The following is a 19,913-nucleotide window of genomic DNA, read 5'->3' as shown; positions in this document are numbered from 1 at the left end:
TTTTTTTTTTTTTTTAAAGCAGTTGTTTCTGTTTGATTTATGCTTTTATAATGATCATTTTTCCCTTTTACTTAATTAGGTTCATATTCTAATTTCTAATGCTTGGTTCGTATTTTTTTCCACTCTCCATGGTTTTATTACTTAAAAATTGAAGGTTATAAGTATTTCTGAAGGACATTTTTCTCATTACACATCCTATACATTTTGATAAGGTTGTATTTTCACTTTATTAATTTATAAAGAACATATAGTGTCAATTTTGCTTTCCTTTTTAACCCATTCCAGTGTGGCTTTTGCCCCTCAGCTTAACCCCATTTGATTCTTGGGAAGATCACCATCATGGCCCCTTCTTTAGTTCTGTAAAACCTCTTCTTGTGTGTTTTCCCATTTACTTACCTGTCACACTGACCTTTCTGCCTTTCCGACATGTCTGTTCCTTTGAAGTCCTTCCTTGATCCTCTGTTTTTAATAGCTCCTTTTCTCTTTTTCATTATCTAAACCAATGCCCTTTTTTGTATCTCTTATTTAGAACTTAAGAATTTTTACTTTATTGTGTACATACTTGTGTTTACTGCTATCATTCTTAGCACCTTGTACAGTGCATGGGGTGCAATGGATAATCAGTATTTGAATGAGTGAGTAAATGATATGTAATCTTATGGAAGGATTGGGGTAGGGAGAGGGACCTACCCAGATACATAGACCTTTTGTCAGGGCAGATCAATTTTGGTAAAAATACTTCAGGAAAATTGATAATCTGGAAATTAAATTCCTTTCAAAGTATCCAAGACTTATAGCCTTTTGTGTAGCTCAGGAGTACACATGCATACCCCGCTTTGAAGATTCCTAGTTAAATCATAAAAGATCAGCATTAGGAAATTCTTTCCATTTATGTATTATTTAAGGTTCATTTTTTTTTCCTTTCTAAATGTCTTCCCTCATTTATTTAACTTTTATTGAAAAGCAGGCTCATTTCTAGGTGTAGGAGAAAATATTAAGATGTGTCAAATTATTTAAGTCAGTGGGATAGACATGTAAGCAGCTCTAATGCATACAGGTAAGTTCCAAGTACAGAAAATACTTTGTACTTTGCATCCCTTTTTTTCTCCTCAAGTAAGTATAACCTTTTCCTCTGGCTTCTTCAGGATCTTTTCATTGTCTTTGAATATCTGTAATTTGAAAATGATATGCTGAGGTGTTGTTTTTTTGACATTTATTCTGCAGGGTATTCTTGGAGCTTCCCGGATTTGTGGTTTGATTATCTGACATTAATTTGGGGAAATTAATTCTCAGTCATTATTGTTTCAAATATTTCTTCTGTTCCTTTCTCTCTTCTCTTCCTAGTATCCCCATTACATGTATGTTACATCTTTTGTAGATATTCCACAGTCCTTGGATATTTTGTTCTGTTTTTGTCAGTCTTTGTTCTTTTTGCTTTTCAGTTTTTGAGGGTTCTACTGGTACATCCTCTGACTCAGTGATACTTTCTTTAGCGGTAGGCAGGCTACTAATAAGACCATCAAAGGCATTCTTTATGGCTGTTACAGAGTTTTTGAGCTCTCATTTCTTTTTAGTTCTTTCTTAGGATTTCCATCTCTGCATACATTGGCCATCTGTTCTTCTGTGGTCTTTATCCTTTAGAGCCCTTAGCATATTATTCATAGTTATTTTAAATTTCTGGTCTGATAATTCCAGTGTCCCTGCCATATCTGGTTCTGATGCTTGCTTTGTCTCTCAAATTGTGTTTTTGTCTTTTGGTATGCCTAGTAATTTTTTCTAGAGCCGGACATGATGTACTGGGTAAAAGGAACTGCTGCAAAAAGGCCTTTAGTAATGTGGTGGTGAGGTGTAGGGGGAGGGCAAGGGTTCTGTAGTCCTGTAATTGGTCTCAGAGCCTATGTCTCTGGGCTGTGAACTTCACTAGTGGTTCTTAGTTTTTTTCTAACCCCTTTTAGGTGGGACAGGAAGACTAGAATGGACTGGAGTTGGGTATTTCCCTTCTCCAGGTCACTTAGGTTCTGGTAATATCCCAGCAGGTTAGGTTCTGGTTAACTAATTTTCCCTGAGGGCAGGACTTGTTACGAAGAACTAGAATGCTCTGGCATATTTAGAAATGGTTCCTTTTCCCCTTCCGAATCTGCTGGAAGCATGAGGGGAGTTTTCTCTGATAATTAGTGTGGGAATCTGGTTGGGCTGCTGGAGGTAAATTTCACAGTATTGTGGGGGCCTCCCTGTGACTGGGTCCTCCTGGAGTTTTTAACTCTCAGACTTGTCCACACTGAGCTTCCTCCAACCATTTTTCAGTTATAGTTCAAGAGTTTCCTGTCTGACACTGCTTCCTACTGCGGTTTCAGTGCCTCAGTCTGCTCAGATATGTTGAGATTCCCTGTATTCTGTCTCTTCAATTTTGGGGCAGTGATTTGCCTTGTGTCCTCCTCTTGCTTATGGATCCCAGAAGAGTAGTTGATTTTTCAGTCTGTTCAGCTTTTTTACTTGTTAGGACTGAATGGTAACTTACATGCAGAACTGGAAATAAAAGTCTAACCTTTTTCTTGTTTAAAAAAAGGTACGCTTACTAAATCTTTTTGTGTAGAATGCATAGGAGTTTTCGTCTCTTTTGCCTGCTCTGCTCTTTGCTTTATGGTAGTTACTTCTTGAGGGTGTTGTATTGAAAAAGCTTTTGAAACCACATTGAGCCTTCACAAAAGGACTTTGTGATCTACCATATGCGAAGATGTGGAAAGTCAGCATGAGTGCCAGGTATTTGTGGTCCTTAAAAGAGCATTCTGAATATCCTATTGCTGTTTCCCCTTTGGTTATTGAAGCCGTGAGCTTTCAAAATTTAGCTGTGACTAGATCTTTCCTCAAGATCTATTTTCTGTTTCTGTCAGTGCTACTAAAGTTATCTTGTCCAAACTATAATGCTAACATTCTCTCCACAAATTTGAGTGCCTACTTCGTGCAAGAAACATTTCTGTTTTGTTGGGGGTATCTTTTATTCAGAAGTATAATTTAGGTGGGTATTGGGCCACAGGTAGACCTAGATCTTCCGTTGTGCTGCAGGGATCTTCAGGCAGTAGTCAACTGGAAAGCACATTCCTGTTGCTGGAAAGAATCCCTAAGATTACTTTGTCTGACACCTAATTTCCCTTCTTTGCTGGCTTCAACTCTACTCTCCATCCTTTCAGATTATAATTATTACCTAGGCCATCCATTCTTATTCAACTTTCCTTTTTCGTTGCTCTGTCTATATGCATAGATGACTCCCAAATACCAGTCATCAAAATCACAATTTATTCCCATCCGAAAAACAGAAGCTAAATGTCTTTTACATTCTGGGCTTGGGCAAGAGTGAGCTGCAGACAGAAATGCAGCTTCTCACTAAACCAAAGAAGAGGAAAGGTTATATATGATTTGGGGGAAGGGTAGAATTTAGGTTAAATTTAAATGAAAAAATATATTGACCTAAAGCAAAGAGGAACTAATTCTAGAGAGCTTATCTGTTCAGTAACTGCCAAAAGTAGAAACTTGAGCTTCCTAAATACATGTAGATAATGTGTTTTAGGCCAGAGTAGAATTTACAGCTTCCTCTGTATATGTGGATTGTGTCTTGAGGCAAAAGACGGAATTTTTCATTCTCAGATCACCTTTTGACCCTCCTTGGCCAGGTCACAGTAGAGGTCACTATTGTTCAGATTTACACTGCTGACATATTCTTAAAAATTGAGATAGCAGTTTTGGTGATCAGCAAGACTCTATCCTTTTTTTTTGGTCTAGGATTACCTGCTGTATTATCTGATAAGATGGCATCCATGCAGTAGCATTTAAGACTCTAACTACCAGGGAACATATGATTGATTGTAATACAGATTCAAACAGAAAGACTGGAAAATTTTTAAAACTCGTGTAGATCCTAGTTTTCCGAATGATGATACCAGGAAGTTCTGGAACTACAACTAACTTGTGAATTACTTCCTGAATCTTAGTTGCCACAGGAATACAAATATCCAAATCGGATATAATTTGGCTGTGTTCAGGAGAACTGGCATCTCTAGAAAGAAGACTTTAAAAATATATATATTTAGGAGAATATTTCATTTGACAGTTCCTATTAATTTGCTGGGGAAGCTTTCTAGAGACAGATGAAAGGAGTGTTCTGTTTATAGTTGACCCCAGGGTAACAGTGTTGAGACATGGGTTAGGATTTAGAATTCTTAGAAATTCCTCCTATCTTAGTCGTTTTAGTTCTCCGATAAATTCATTATGCTATTGTAGGATTTATGGTGGAAATAGTGGTACATGTATCTACAGGGGAGCTGTATTTAAAGGTAGTTCACTTTGAATTCAGTGAATTCTAGAGTCAACTTCAGAGCAGCATCATCGGTAGATTTGGGGCCATTGTTCTTTACACACACACACACGTGCGTGCACGCACACACACACCCCACGCTTTATTTGCTAATATGGAGCAGTGCCTCTTCCAGATATTTTTCTGATTGCTGTATCTGCCAGTGTCTTTATGAATAGGTCGTTAAAACTTAGAGGCTGAAGGATCTTTGATTTTTTTTTTTTTTATCTGAAGGATCATATGTTTGTTTTAGTTTGTAGTTTGTCAGTTTTCTAAAGGTCTTCTAACATTTTCTTTCAGCTCTGTGTTGGAAATCATCCAAATTTGCAATTTTCTGTTCCACTTTTTTTTTAAATCCTGTATTTTAGATTTTAGCCTATTAAGAAAAAGAGGGGGCAGGTTCTTTTTACATTGCCTCTTGGGTCTATCCCACAATACAGGTTGAACGCCTTGAAGCCAGTTTCTTATGTCTCCTATTTATCGGTCCATTCCTTGTTTGCAGCCTAGAATTTTAGTCTAAGTTTTAAAGGAAGGGCACCAGAAAAGGCTTTATTTATCACCCTGGTTTTCTTGCTTTCTCTAGTCCCTGTTGAACGTTTTGCTAGGTTTTTTTTTTTCTTTTTTCCAGCCACTTTTCAACTATTTTTATCCATCTGAGGGGCTACAAGTAAATGGAATCATTAATATAAGCCTGGGATTCCTGGACAGTTTCTTAATAGAATGAAATTCAGTAGCAGCCATTAGTCTGTCTGCCTTTTGGTTTTGGAAAGTCTTTTATTGTGACTGTTAGCCCTAAACTGTACCTTAACTTAGTTTCCATTGGTTTACCTACCATTGTAGCAGTCTTAAGTGGGTATGGGTCATTGGTTGTTTTCTTGGGGGAAGACCTTGAGGAAAGGATATTTCACTTAGGATTCTAGGGGTGGCAGTAGAGGGGAACAGAGGGAATATAGGTAAAGGTGGTGATGCTAAAACATGATAATGTTGGATGCATAAGGAGGGCAGTTTGAATGCTTATTTTCTTTGGTCTTTGCTAGAGAACTTTAAAGGGATGATGCTACTTTGAAGTTTGGGTTTAATTTTGAGGCCTCAGCATACCAGTCAAAAAGACTGCCCATTGTGTATTTGGTACTTTTTTCCCTTTCTTTTCTAGAGCTTCTTTTAGTTGTATTATCTTTGACATGTCCAAAATTACCAATAATAGCTAAGGTAATTATAAACATCCTTGGAGAAATTGTGCCATCTAGCCTGGTAAGCAGAATAACTAGGATTATAATAAGAGTGTATATAGGGGCAGGAGTTCTGTCAGGAGAAGTTTGTATCGTAGATGTAGAGAAACCCACATCAATACACAAACTACATACAATAAGGTCAAGTGATGCTTATAAAATGGTGGCTAGGGGGGCTTCCCTGGTGGAGCAGTGGTTAAGAATCCGCCTGTCAATGCAGGGGACATGGATTCGAGCCCTCGTCTGGGAAGATCCCACATGCTGTGGAGCAATGAAGCCTGTGTGCCACAGCTACTGGGCCTGCACTCTAGAGCCCGTGAGCCACAACTGCTGAATCCACGTGCCACAACTACTGAAGCCCGCATGCCTAGAGCCCGTGCTCCGCGACAAGAGAAGCCACCGCAGTGAGAAGCCTGTGCACTGCAATGAAGAGTAGCCCCTACTTGTCACAACTAGAGAAAGCCCGCACACAGTAACGAAGACCCAATGCAGCCATAAATGAATGAATGAATGAATGAATGAATGGTGGCTAGCGACCATGATTTAGCCCCTAGAGTACAGAAATGTTAACCTTTAACCCCAGAGTACAGAAATGAAGGAGAAAGTCCTCCTACATTAAACAAAGTGATGTCTCTTTTAGTTAATCTCTTCATGAAGGCTTTTTAGAGAGGCTTATGGCAAAGTTTTTTGCTCCAGAGAGCAGATACTGGTCTGTTGGGTCTCTTGTATCCATCAGTTTGACTAGATAGGAATTAGTAGAGTCTGTGCCAGCATTTGATCCTCTGAAGATTGAATGATAGAGAAAAGACAGTATTTCATGAAGGAGAAGTTTTCTGTCACAAAATTCTTTCAGTTTGTGATTCCCGCACTCAGGGAGATACTCAAAGAACCACAGGCTACTAATCATAGGGTAACAAACTCAGCTAGATTAGTGACCAGAGCTCTGTGAAAAATTGCTCAGATTTCAGGCTACTGTTGGGACACTGATCAGGAATCATGATGGAGCTGAAAGATAATTGTATTTCAAGCACAGAAGATTCAAGGAATGTTTGCTTGTTTGGGAGTCCACTGGTTCTGATAAGCAAAATGAGTGAGTCTTCAAGGTAGACTCAGTGGACAGCCTCAAAATTATAAACAAAAGCCATGGCTCACTCAAATTTGAAAAATTTGAACATATTTCAAATTTTTGCTTGCACAAGGGAGAAACTTCATGTGGAAATGTAGCTGTTTTGAAGAGACAATGTATATTGAATTTTAGAGGGGGCTAGAATTTAGGTTAAATTTCAGTGAAGTGCTTTTACTTATAAAAGCAAAGTAAGTTAATTGCTCATTGGGTGGGTTCTTGAAAGCAGGGTTTTTTTTTAAATTAATTATTTTTGGCTGCGTTGGGTCTCTGTTGCGGTGCACGGGCTTCTCATTGCGGTGGCTTCTCTTGTTGTGGAACACGGGCTCTACGCGCGTGGGCTTCAGTAGTTGTGGCGCATGGGCTCAGCAGTTGTGGCTCCCGGGCTCTAGAGCGCAGGCTCAGTAGTTGTGGCGCACGGGCTTAGTTGCTCGGCAGCATGTATGATCTTCCCGGACCAGGGCCCGAACCCGTGTCCCCTGCATTGGCAGGCAGATTCTTAACCACTGTGCCACCAGGGAAGTCTAAGAGCAGGTATTTTTAAATGATAGCTGCTAAAAGTGGGAAATTCAGCATCCTGGATACAAATAGATCATGTCCTTCATTGTTTATGTGCCAGTGTAGAATATATGCCATACTGTGATTGTGCAAGTTGTGTCTTTAGGCAAGTGTGATATTTTTCTTTCTCACTATCTACTGGACGACTCTACCTCCCTCAGTGCTCCATTAAATAACTGGAACTCAGTGTGTGTAGCAGCTCCACTTCTCTTCTAACCCACACCTTCCTTCTGTGTTCTATCTCAGTAAAGGATGGTTGCTTTCGTAAAATCTTATTTGACCCTTCCCTCTTAGACCAGTGTTGTATGTATCACGTAGTGATCTGTCTGATTCTCTCTGTCTGTGCTTTGCTGCTTTGGTTTAGATAGTTAATATCACTGAGGTTTTTTAACAGCCTCCTCATTGTTCTTTTTACTGCTAGTTGCTTTCTATTCTGTCTTCTACATACTGCTTGAATTTCTTTGAAACTATTTGATCATGTCATCTCTTGTTTAAAACTTCCAGTGGCTTCCAGACTCATACCTACATACATGTTGCTCGACTTTGCCTGGAACCCTGTTTCTTTTGTACTCCCATCCCAGTGTAGTATTTTTTTTAAGGCTGTTTAATCTCCGTTTAAGCCTTCCCTGACTCCTTAAATTTCCTGATCCTTCTCTGTAATTCCATATCATTTTTTCCATATGGTTGCTTAGACTCGATCTTGTCAGTTTGTAGTTTAGCTGTTTACACACATTTCTTTGTTTATGGGCTTTGAATTCTGAGGCAAGGACCTAGAGCAATTCTGCTTGGCCAATAATAGATGTTTACTGAATACTTGAATGATTGGAGCCTCTTCCTTTGCCCTAGAGGAGTTAGTTGTCTAAGACCATCTTCCTTACATGTATACTAGATCTCATCCCCCTATTCAAAGACAGGCAGAGAAGTTGGCTGTACGTTGTTCATTCATAACAAGAGGAAAGTCAGAGTGGTGAGGAGACCTTGAAATTGTGTCACATGGTGAGCAGTAGGAGGAACTAGGACATTTAACCAGAAGTAAAGAAAAATCAGGTGGAATATGATAACAGTGTCCAAATATTTGAAAGACTGTTGTGTAGAAAAATTATTCGGCTTAGTCAGTTTGCCTCCAGAGGACAGCTGTAAGGTGAATAGGAAGCAGTTTTGGGCTCATCATTAGGAGGAGATAAGCTGACTTATTAGAAAGGGGATTTTTCATGAGTGGAGCTGTGAAAGTAGAGGCAGAATGACCTGTGGCTTAAAGTGCTTTAAAGTAGATTTTGTATCTTTGGCAAAAGTTGGACTAGATGGCCATGCTGAAGAGTCTGAGATTTTCCTGACAGTTCTAAGTTCCATGACTGCCAGTTTCAGAAAGATACTTCTTATTTTGGGTGAAGAGAGTTTCCTATACATCAGTAATAATTAAGCATTCTCTGTGTGCGAGCTGTTAGGCATTCAGAGATCAGTGATAACTTCTTGCTCTCAAGTAGCTTGTATTTATAAATGGAAAGATTCTTGAGCTTTTCTTCTTTGTTCTTGAGGAGCCAGTGTGTAATTTCTGTTGGTTTTACTCTCAGGATTTACAATGTCTAAAAATTAGTTTTGAGATTTACTTCCCTTTCAGATACTAAAATTGGTTTTCTCTCTTCTTTATTCCTAGCAATGTCTCAGGCTGTGCAGACAAACGGAACTCAACCATTAAGCAAAACATGGGAACTCAGTTTATATGAATTACAACGAACACCTCAGGTAATATAGATTAAGATAACTTAGGGGAAATAGGCATATAAACTGGGATATAGTTTTAGAAAGTGAAAACTTGAAAGAACATAGCAGTAATAATAAATTTATATACAGTTCTAATTTATGTATGTTTGGTTGACACTTCATTTCATGAACAAATAATTTGAGTGCATATTCTGTACCAGGTCCTAAGCTAGGCAGTAGGTAAAGTGGTGAATAAAACAGATGTGGCACCAGCCCAGGGAGTTTATGGACATCAAACAAGTAAATTACACATATGAGAAGTTATGTAAAGGGAAGGTTCTTAATGCTGTAATAAATAATTGCGGGAGAACCAGGGAAGACTATTTTGAGAAGGTGAAGATGGGGAAGGCTGGGAGAGGAACAGGTTTGAAGGAGATAAACATGCTTAAAACTGAAGTCATTTTCAGTTTGAAATGCCTATAAGACAAGTAGAGATGCTACCTAGGGGTCTGGACTAAATATAAAGTTTTAGGACTTGTCAGTACATTTTAAGAATGAGAATGCCAGATCACCTAGAGAGAGATGAGCAGAAGGCCCAGAACTTCATCCAGAGGAGCTTCAAGATTTAGAAATTAAGTAATGGAAAAGGAGCCAGCAAAGGAGACTGAGAAGGAACGGCCAAAGAAAAGTAAGGAAAAATGGAAGATGAAGTGAGGGGATCAAAACATAGGACAAAGTGTTTCAAGGAGGATGCAGTTACTGTGTTCAGTACTACTGAGAGGATGAATAAGGTGAAGATTACAAAAGTGAGCACTAGAGTTGGCTGTATATACTTGGTGACCTTGACCAGAGTAGATTCACTTGAGTAGGTTTTGCTGTGTTAAAGGGGAGGGGGAGGTGAAAATGAATAGGTAATGTTTCAGAGAAGTTTGGCTGTGCAGAGAAACAGAGAAATGGAGTGAAAACTTGAGGGCAACATAGAATCAGGAAGTTATTTAAATTTTGTTTTGTTAATAAGATGAGGGATGGAACCACTCTCACCCCACCCTCCTCTACACACAGCTCTAAGCTCATCATTCACATTTCACTATGCAGCAACCCTATATTAATCTAGGCTGATTTAGTGAAGAGGGAGAGATTGCTGAAGTCTGAGATCAAATAGAAATCCAAAGAGGGATATACTTGAGAAGGTAGGAAGGAATGGACATGTGATAGGAAGAGGTATACTTTCTCTTTGTAAGAAGAAAGAGGAAGATGCTTTATAAAGATTTGGTAGAGAGAAAACGAGAGAGTTCTTTAAATGAAATTTGAGGTAAGGTAATTAATCTATTGAACATTTAGGTGGTAGGTCTGCAGATAGAAGAAAAGTTGTAAAATAGTGCAGTGAAAAGAAAAATGAGTTTTTAGTGATATCAGTCTGGTTGTGTGATTCCTCCCTTTTTTTCCCCTGCACTGCTATGCAGATGCACAGGTATAGGCATGGAAAATATGGATGGATGGTTTATCCAGGGTTCAGATTTTGCTAGGCAAATTCTAAAGAGGAAGAGGGGACCAGACTTGATTACTAGCTAAGTCATCATCATACTCTCTGTGTGATTTATAAAATCGAGGTTATAATTCCTAAATCAAAAGTTTGTGTGTATATTAAACTAAGTAAAATACAGAAAGCACTTTATATAGAGAGGTTGAAACATAATGGATACTTGATAATGGACAATATCTATAGTTTCGATGGCTTTCCTTGTGGGGTCATCAATCTTTGACCCTATAGAGAAAACACAAGTACGACGGAGAGCCAGTGGAGACAGGAAGTGTAACATATGGAAGCCCCTTATTCTACCTGCATCTTCCTTTTCAGTGGCCACATACTAGACCTTTTTCCTCAATCCATAGGAGCCTGTATTGGTGCCTTTAGAGCTACATAATCTTTGTTCTCAGTGCCACCTTGTGGGAAGGGCGAGTAGTGGTAGTGGCAAAGAAAGTAGGAGTCACTAATCTGTGCATTTGGGAGGTTTGTCCTGAATTCTACATTGGAACTCCAAATGCATTTTCGCACTGAAAACATTTTTAGACATGACAATTAGAAATACTAATACTTTTTATACTTCGGAGGTGCTATGGTTTAAATCAGTTTGTAGGTTAGCTTGAGAACCTGACCACTTTGTATGAAACTTCTCTGTGGATCAAGACTTTTTAAGGTTCAAAAGGTGATTTTAAAATTAAATCCTGTTAAGCTGTGTATAAATAGGGAATACTTGTATTTGAATTTTAAAATCTTTTAATGGATGGCGTGAAATGTATAGCTTATTATCAAAATGGTGCAGTTTTGCAGATGGAAGAAGTTTTAGGGTTCATTTAGCTTAACTTCCTCATTTTGCAGGTAAGAAGACAATGTTAAAACTAATTATTTAGTGTCACAAAGCTAGTTGTAGAACTAATAGAACCTAAGCCATCTGATTCCATATTCAATGCTTTTTTTATTGCTATACCAGGGTGATTTAACATTAGTTATCTTTTAAATATATAATATGTTATCTTTAGCATTAAAATAAGGGCATTTATATAATGCTTTGGTGCTGGGGCTGAGGGGAGTTGGAGGAGATTATAGCTAAAACAAGATTGGTTGTGAGTTGACAGTGACGGTGACTGGGTGATGGGTATATAGATGTTCATTTTTGTCATTTTCTATATTCTTACGTTTGAACTTGTCCATAATTTTTTTTTAATTAGGTAGCATTTAATTTTAAAGTGATGCTTTTTACAGGAGGCAATAACGGATGGCTTGGAAATTGTGGTTTCACCTCGAAGTCTACACAGTGAATTAATGTGCCCAATTTGTTTGGATATGTTGAAGAACACCATGACTACAAAAGAGTGTTTACATCGTTTTTGTGCAGACTGCATTATCACAGCCCTCAGAAGTGGGTATGTTAAAATGAATTATGCTAGGTACTTAAATTATACAAGGACAGTGTTCTAGTGCTCTGTGGGTTTTGAGAAATACATTTTCTATAAGTGTTCATTTGCAAATTGGAAATTTATCTAAAGTCTAGGTTTTAATTATTGGAGAATCTTTGTTTCGAAACAGTTGATTTTATATAGTTTTAGAAGCTTTTTAGGATGAGTTTTTGTTTTGAGGAAATTACAAAGCATGAAACCATGATTTTCTCACTTCTTAAGTATAATGTCCTGATGAATATTTTAATAAAATAATTCATAACATATAAATTAATATATATTAGTGGATAGTTTTTCCATGTATAGCATGGATATCAGAAACGGGAAATTTAGGAAGGAATAGATTTTTATTTCTAAAATGGTTATATATAATTTATCATGGGGAAGTATTTAGTTTTTTCTCTATTGGCAAGTAGTATGGAGAGTCTCTTGTTTCAAAAATCTTGCTTAGTCACTAGTCAGATATTCAAGGAAAGTCAGGTTAATCAGTTTAAATTTCTGCGACTTAGTAAAGCTATTGGAATAAAGATGATAATTATCTGGAAGCTGGCTATTTTTGTCTTTAGCCCAAAGATCCTCGCATTATTTACATTTTCTTTTCTCTCTTTTTATTTAGCAATAAAGAATGCCCTACCTGTCGGAAAAAGCTAGTTTCCAAAAGATCACTAAGACCAGACCCAAACTTTGATGCACTCATCAGCAAAATTTATCCAAGTCGTGATGAGTATGAAGCTCATCAAGAAAGAGTATTAGCCAGGATCAACAAGCACAATAATCAGCAAGCACTCAGTCACAGCATTGAGGAAGGACTGAAGATACAGGCCATGAACAGGTATATGGGAGAGAAGGCCAGGCAGGGCGGCCATTTTTCCACTCTATTAAATACTGAATTAACACCCTCCATTTTGAGATAGATAAAATGCAGTAACAAATAGTAGTTCTGTGTGGTTACCTTTTCTTGAAGGTATAAAATATGTCTCTAGGCCTAATACGGTATTCCATTTAAAGTACTAGAGTCTTAAAAAAAACAAGACAAGACAAATACCCTCTTATACCCACTTCTCCCTCCACTTACCATTGTATTTCTTCTCTTTAAAAGAGTTGTCTGTGCTTACTATATCCAATACTTCTACTGTCCCATTTTGAACTCCCCCAGTCAGGCTTTATCCCAATGCCTCATATCACCCTTGTTGAAGTTACCATTGACCTCCACATTGCAAAACCCAATTGCTGATTCTCAGATCTCATCTTACTTAGCAGCATTTTATACAGTTAATTTCTCTTTTCTGTTTGACTGGTTTCCTTCCGCTGGCTTTCAAGAGACGATATTCTCCTGGTTGCCTTTGTATGTCGTTAGCTGTTCCTTATTTCAAACTTAACATGTTCAGTACTGAACTTGTAATTCTTATCCCCTACTTCTCTTCATTCTTGCTCATTTTAGTTGATGGCAACTCCATCATCCTACTTGCTTTAGCCAAAAACTTTGGAGTTACCTTTCACCTCTCTCTTATTTCCCAGTCCGTATTCCAGTTTGTGAATAAATATATTTTTAGCTTTTTCCATAATATATCCAAATTGGTCTAGGCAACCACCATCTTTCATTTGAAAGTGTTGAAATAGCCTCCTAATTGGTCTTTCAACTTTCCATGCTTACCTCCACATTGTCTGTGCTCAGCACAGCAGCCAGAGTGATAAATTGGAAGTCAGGTCATAGTTCTCCTTTGCTTTGAAACCTCTAATAGCTTCTATTCACATTCAGGTTAAAAGACTTTAATGATAGCTTCCAAGACCCTATATAATCTGAGCACTTTCCTCACCCCTATTCTCTTTTCTGCTCTGACATCTCCTGATATGTTTAGGCCTCAGGGAGAGTCAGCATCTTCCAAAGCCACATTGCAATAAAGTCAGCCACCAATAAAGCCACATCCCAATCTAGTGGCTTTCACCTTGGCTGAATATCAGAATCACTTGGAAAGTTTTTAAATCCTAGGGCCTCAAAGGCATCACTCCAGACTAAGTAAATCAAAATCTTTGATTGGGGTACAGGCATTCGTATTTTAAAAGTTCCAGAAGTGGTTCTGAAGAGTAAACTTTTAGTCTTTTACCAGGAGAAAGAATCCCCTTCATAAAATCCTTTATAGATAGACCTTTGATTTTGCTTGAACATTTCTAGTGGTGGGAGTATGTGATAGAAGCTTCTTTCATTTGTTAATAACTTTATTAAAGCTTCTTGGCTGTTTTTGAGACTTAGCAAGCTTGTTTCTGCCTCAGGGCCTTTATACTTCCTGTTCTCTCTTTCAGGAACCCTCTTCTTCTAGATAGTCCACATGGCACACACACTCATTCTTCAGGTGTCTGCTAAGTTCCCGTCTTCCACCACAGGACTCCATACTTTCTTACCCTCTCTGCCTCATTTTTCTTCATAGCACTTATCATTCTCTGAACATGTGTGTGTTATTTGCTGTACTAGAATAATATAAGCCCTAAGAGGGTAGAGACTGTGTGAGTATTACTGATTCTTATAACACCAGTACATAGAACTACGGTTGGCTTAAAGTAAATAGTTTTGTATGAATATATATTTTCTAAAGTTCTTCCCTTATATTGAATTAAAATTAGTCTTTTGCGTGTAGCAGTCTTGATATGTCTTTGTCAAAATACTTATGTTGGGTTCTATATTTATTTCAGATTCTGCTTCTATCTACTAGTCCTCAAATAATTTCATATAAATATACATTCTTACATGCTCCTCTAAAGGCTAAATATTTACATTCCTAATTTCTTTTATTCCTCATATGACATTCAAGTTTGTTGGTGTATAATTCTTGAAATGCTACCTCTAGAACAGTATGTAGTGTTATGGATATGATTTGATAAATGCAGGATATGATAGGCTATTGATCTGCCTCCATTATCTGAACATTATTTTATGAATGCTGCCTGAAATTACATTAATCTAGCTCTGTTCTTTGGAAAGAAGTGTGAGGTAAAAATAAATACATTAGACAAGTAACCCTGTTGAGTTTTTTGTTTGTTTCATTATTTTGGTCTTTCTGTATCACAGTAGAAAATTATGATAAAAAACATAAAATTTACCATATTCAGCATTTTTAAATATACAGTGCAGTATTGTAAGTGCATTCACACAGTTGTACAATCAATTTCCAGAACTCTTTTCATCTTATAAAACAAACTCTGTACCCATTAAGCGACCGTTCCTCATTTCTTCCTCCTCTCCTCAGCTCCTGGTAACCAGCATTCTACTTTGTGTTTCTGTGATTTTGATTACTTTAAATACCTCATATATGTGGAATCATACAGTATTTGTCTTTCTGTGATTGGCTTAATGTCTTCGAAGTTCATCCATGTTGTAGCACCTGCAGAATTGCCTTCCTTTGTAAGACTAATCCATTGTATGTGTTCACTTTTTTTTTTTATAAATTTATTTATTTTTGGCTGCGTTGGGTGTTTGTTGCTGCACACAGGCTTTCTCTAGTTGCGGTGAGCGGGGGCTACTCTTCATTGCAGTGTGCGTGCTTCTCATTGTGGTGGCTTCTCTTGTTGCGGTGGCTTCTATTGTTGCGGAGCAGGGGCTCTAGGCGTGCAGGCTTCAGTAGTTGTGGTGTGCAGGCTCAGTAGTTGTGGTTTGCGGGCTCTAGAGCGCAGGCTCAGTAGTTGTGGCACATGGGCTTAGTTGCTTTGCAGCATGTGGGATCTTCTAGGACTAGGGATTGAACCTGTGTCCCCTGCATTGTCAGGCAGATTCTTAACCAGTGTGCCACCAGGGAAGCCCCAGTGTTCATATATTTTTGAATCATGGTTTTGTCAATTAACATATTAGTCACCCCCTCTTAATTTTGAAATGCTGTATAGATTTCATAAACAGTATTTTATTTTTTGGGGGGGAAAAAAGTTCTTGAGCATCTTTCCTAAGCAAGGATGCTCACTCGCACCACTTCTATTCAACATGGTATTGGAAGTCCTAGCCACAGCAGTCAAAACAAAAAAGAAAGGGAGGGAGGGTATCCAAATAGGAGGGGAAGAGGTAAAATTGTCATTATATGCAAATGACATAATACTCTATAGAAAACTGTAAAGACTCCAAACAGAAACTATTAGAACTAATAAATGAATTCAGCAGAGTAGCAGGATACAAGATTAATATACAGAAATCTGTTACATTTCTTTACACTAACAACGAAATATCAGAAAGAGAAAGTAACAAAACAGAACAATCCTGTTTAAAATTGCTTCAAAAAAAAAAACCCTAGGAATAAATTTAACCAAGGAAGTAAAAGACCTGTATGCTGAGAACTATAAAATTGATAAAGGAAATGGAAGATGATTCAAAGAAATGGAAAGACATCCCATGTTCTTGAATTGGAAGAATTAATATTGTTAAAATGGGCATACTGCTCAAAGCAGTCTACACATTTAATGCTATCCCTGTCAAATTACCCATGGCATTTTTCACAGAACTAGAATAAATAATCCTAAAATTTATATGAAACCACAAAAGACCTAGAATTGCCAAAGCAGTCCTGAGGAAAAAGAACAAAGCTGGAGGCATAACCCTCCCAGACTTCCGACAAGACTACAAAGCTACAGTTATGAAAACAGCATGGTACTGGTGCAAAAACAGACATACAGATCAGTGGAACAGAATAAAGAGCCCAGAAATAAACCCACACAACCTGTGGTCAACTAATCTTTGACGAAGAAGGCAAGAATATACAATGGAGAAAAGAGTTTCTTTAGCAAGTGGTGTTGGGAAAGCTGGACAGCCACATGTAAATCCATGAAGTTAGAACATGGCTTCATACCATACACAAAAATAAACTAAAAATGTCTTAAAGACTTAAATATAAGACGTGACACGATAAAACTCCTAGAAGAGAGTATAGGCAAAACATTCTCTGATGTAAATTGCAGCAGTATTTTTTTAGATCAGTCTCCCAAGGCAAAATAAATAAAAGCAAAAGTAAACAAATGAGACCTAATCAAACTTATAAGCTTTTGCACAGCAAAGGAAACTATAAACAAAACAAAAAGACAGTGTACAAACTGGGAGAAAATAGTTGCAAATGATGAGACTGACAAGGGCTTAATTTCAAAAATATGTAAACACCTCATACAACTAAGTATCAAAAATCAAACAACCCAATCAAAAAATGGACAGAAGAGAAAAGGGAGCCAGCCCTCCTACACTGTTGGTGGAAATGTAAATTGGTGCAGCACTGTGGAGAACAGTATGGAGGTTCCTTAAAAAACTAAAAATAGAGTTACTATATGATCCGGCAGTCCCACTCCGGGGCATATATCCAGAAAAGGTGAAAACTAATTCGAAAAGATACATGCATCCCAGTGTTAATTGTAGCACTGTTTATATTAGTCAAGACATGGAAGCAACCCAAGTGTCCATAACAGATGAATGGATAAAGAAGGTGTGGTATGTACACACACACACACTCTCTCTCTCTCTCTCTCTCTCTCTCTCTCTCTCTCTCTCTCTCAAATATTAGCCATAAAAAATGAAATACTGTCATTCATAGCAAAAGTGGAGATTATCATACTGAGTGAAGTAAGTCAGAGAAAGACAAATATATGATATCACTTATATGTGGAATCAAAAAAATAATACACATGAACTTATTTACAAAACAGACTCATGGACATGGAAAACAAACTTATATTTACCAAAGGGGAAAAGGGGAGGGGGAGGGATAAAGTAGAGGAGTATGGGTTTAACAGATACGCATCACTATTTATGAAATAGATAAACAACAAGGATTTACTGTATATAGCACAAGAAACTATATTCAATATCTTGTAATAACCTACAATGGAAAAGAATCTGAAAAAGAATTTTATATACATATGTACGTATGTATGTGTGTATATAATTTACTTTACACCCAGAACTAACACAGAATTGTAAATCAACTATAGTTCAATTTAAAAAAAAAGTTCTTGAGCATCTTTCCCAAGCAGTGGGCTATTATTTCCTTGTTCTGGCAATAAAAATGTAGTAATGACACTATTCTTAGAAGTGCATGTCGTTCTTTCATATTTCCTTTTCATCACATATTCCCTCCTTTTTCTTGTATATACAGCTGGAGAGGCAATACATATGGTAGAAAGAATGTATCGAGTTCTTCCTCTGGTTCTGGTGCTTACTAGCTTATAACCATGGACCTTGGACCTCCGTTTCATTGGTTTTTCTCAATTATAAAATGATAATAATGTTAACTGCCTTGATAGTTGTTTTGATGGGTAAATAAGATGTATACACAAAGTACCTTGCCCAGTTACTGGTTTTTAGTATTTGAGCTTGTTAGAGAGCTGCTTCTGTGTTTATGCTCCATATTTAGATACCATCGCATCTTCTGCATTGGAATAATTTTGCATTGCATTAGCAGACTTTGGGTGAGGTCAGCAGCGGGCAGGTAGTGCTTACCATTACTCTTAAATCCTGTTTCCCTAAGAAATTCTAATTAAAAAGGCATAAATATCTTCCCTCAGAACTGTAAATTTTTCATAACTGAATTATGCCTTTCTTTAGATTTAAAATCTCATAATAAAGGAAATCATCAAAATGTAAATATTTGCCAAAAATTCCTATAATCAATAAAGAAAAGTTTTAAGGGAATATAAACATTTGTTTAATTTATTCAGATGTTTGCCTGTGTATAAGTGACATTCCCTAGACCTTTCAGGGACATGTGGGAAATAAATGACATTATTCAACTTGGAGCAAATTCAGTTATCAAGATGTTTTTAGATTTTTTTTTTTTTTTGGCTACGCTGCGTGGCTTGCGGGATCTCAGTTCCCCGACCAGGGATTGAACCCAGGCCATGGCAGTAAAAGCCCGGAATCCTAACCATTAGACCACCAGGGAACTTAGAATGTAGTAAATTCAGTAAACATACTTCAAAATTGATGCATTGAAAAGGCCTAAATGAAGATTTCATGTTTTTTGTTTTGTTTTCCTTAACTAGATTACAGCGAGGCAAGAAACAACAGATTGAAAATGGTAGTGGAGCAGAAGACAATGGAGACAGTTCTCACTGTAGTAATGCATCCACACATAGCAATCAGGAAGCAGGACCTAGTAACAAACGGACCAAAACATCTGATGATTCTGGGCTTGAGCTTGATAATAACAATGCAACAGTGGCAATTGATCCAGTAATGGATGGTGCTAGTGAAATTGAATTAGTATTCAGGCCTCATCCCACACTTATGGAAAAAGATGACAGTGCACAGACAAGGTAAGCGTGTGGGTTAGTTTCAGATTATCTGAATTTAGAATGTTAAGGAGTTAAAAGGCAACTTTAGATAAGAATTAAGGGTGACATTTGTCATCCCATTGATTGCCAGGGTTTGGTTGGATATTTTGGCTGCCTGAATTGTTGTTTTCGTCTTTCCTCATGTGCTTCCCACCCACAGTTGCGTATCTGAAAGGAATGACCCTTCTAGGTAGAGGAGGAGAAAGGATCATTTAAATTTCTTAACAATGATGCTAGGGTGTCAGAAGGCTCTAAAATTCATGCTGGCCAGGATGGCTGCTTTACCACTATATAACTCTAGAGAGGCTGTCCTTGAGTGCATATAAGCATCAAATATTTGTTGAGTGAGTGAGTAAATGGTATATGATGCTTTAAAAAACAATTAGCATTTCAGTGCTTTGTCTTAAAAACCTAAAATTTATTAATTCTTAGACAAGAAGAAATTTGCTCATATTCTTAGTTTTCTTCTTGCTGCTGTAGACTCAAAACTTCTGATCATTGGGATTGAGGGGTATGTTCTTTTTTTTCCTCTCGGTACAGTGTTATTTCTATTTGATTTTTGTCATTCTGTGTCATATTTTATGGATGGTAAGGTAGGTAGAGCTTTCATGGCCTGGTAGATAGTGAGCTTGTACTTTTACCGTTTCTGTACCTTTTCAATAAGAAATTTTTAGATAATAGAGGAATAAATTTCTGGTATTTTGTC

At 37.4% G+C, this 19,913-nt stretch overlaps 1 protein-coding gene across 2 annotated transcripts in view; it reads left to right on the top strand.

The window, feature by feature from the left end:
- The window catches only part of RNF2 (ring finger protein 2), a 61,736-nt gene that overhangs the window by 32,085 nt on the left and 9,738 nt on the right, over positions 1-19,913 (top strand). For both annotated transcript variants that reach the window (XM_079935320.1, XM_079935319.1), the window contains exons 2-5: positions 8,913-9,001; positions 11,724-11,884; positions 12,534-12,749; positions 18,917-19,189. In XM_079935320.1, the coding sequence (XP_079791446.1) occupies positions 8,915-9,001; positions 11,724-11,884; positions 12,534-12,749; positions 18,917-19,189 (737 nt within the window). In that variant the 5' untranslated portion in view covers positions 8,913-8,914. The remainder of the gene's footprint in view (positions 1-8,912; positions 9,002-11,723; positions 11,885-12,533; positions 12,750-18,916; positions 19,190-19,913) is intronic.

The sequence above is a fragment of the Stenella coeruleoalba genome (genome assembly GCF_951394435.1).
Source record: "Stenella coeruleoalba genome assembly, chromosome: 1".
NCBI classification, from domain to species: Eukaryota; Metazoa; Chordata; class Mammalia; order Artiodactyla; family Delphinidae; genus Stenella; species Stenella coeruleoalba.
This window is presented reverse-complemented; position numbering and strand designations above follow the sequence as displayed.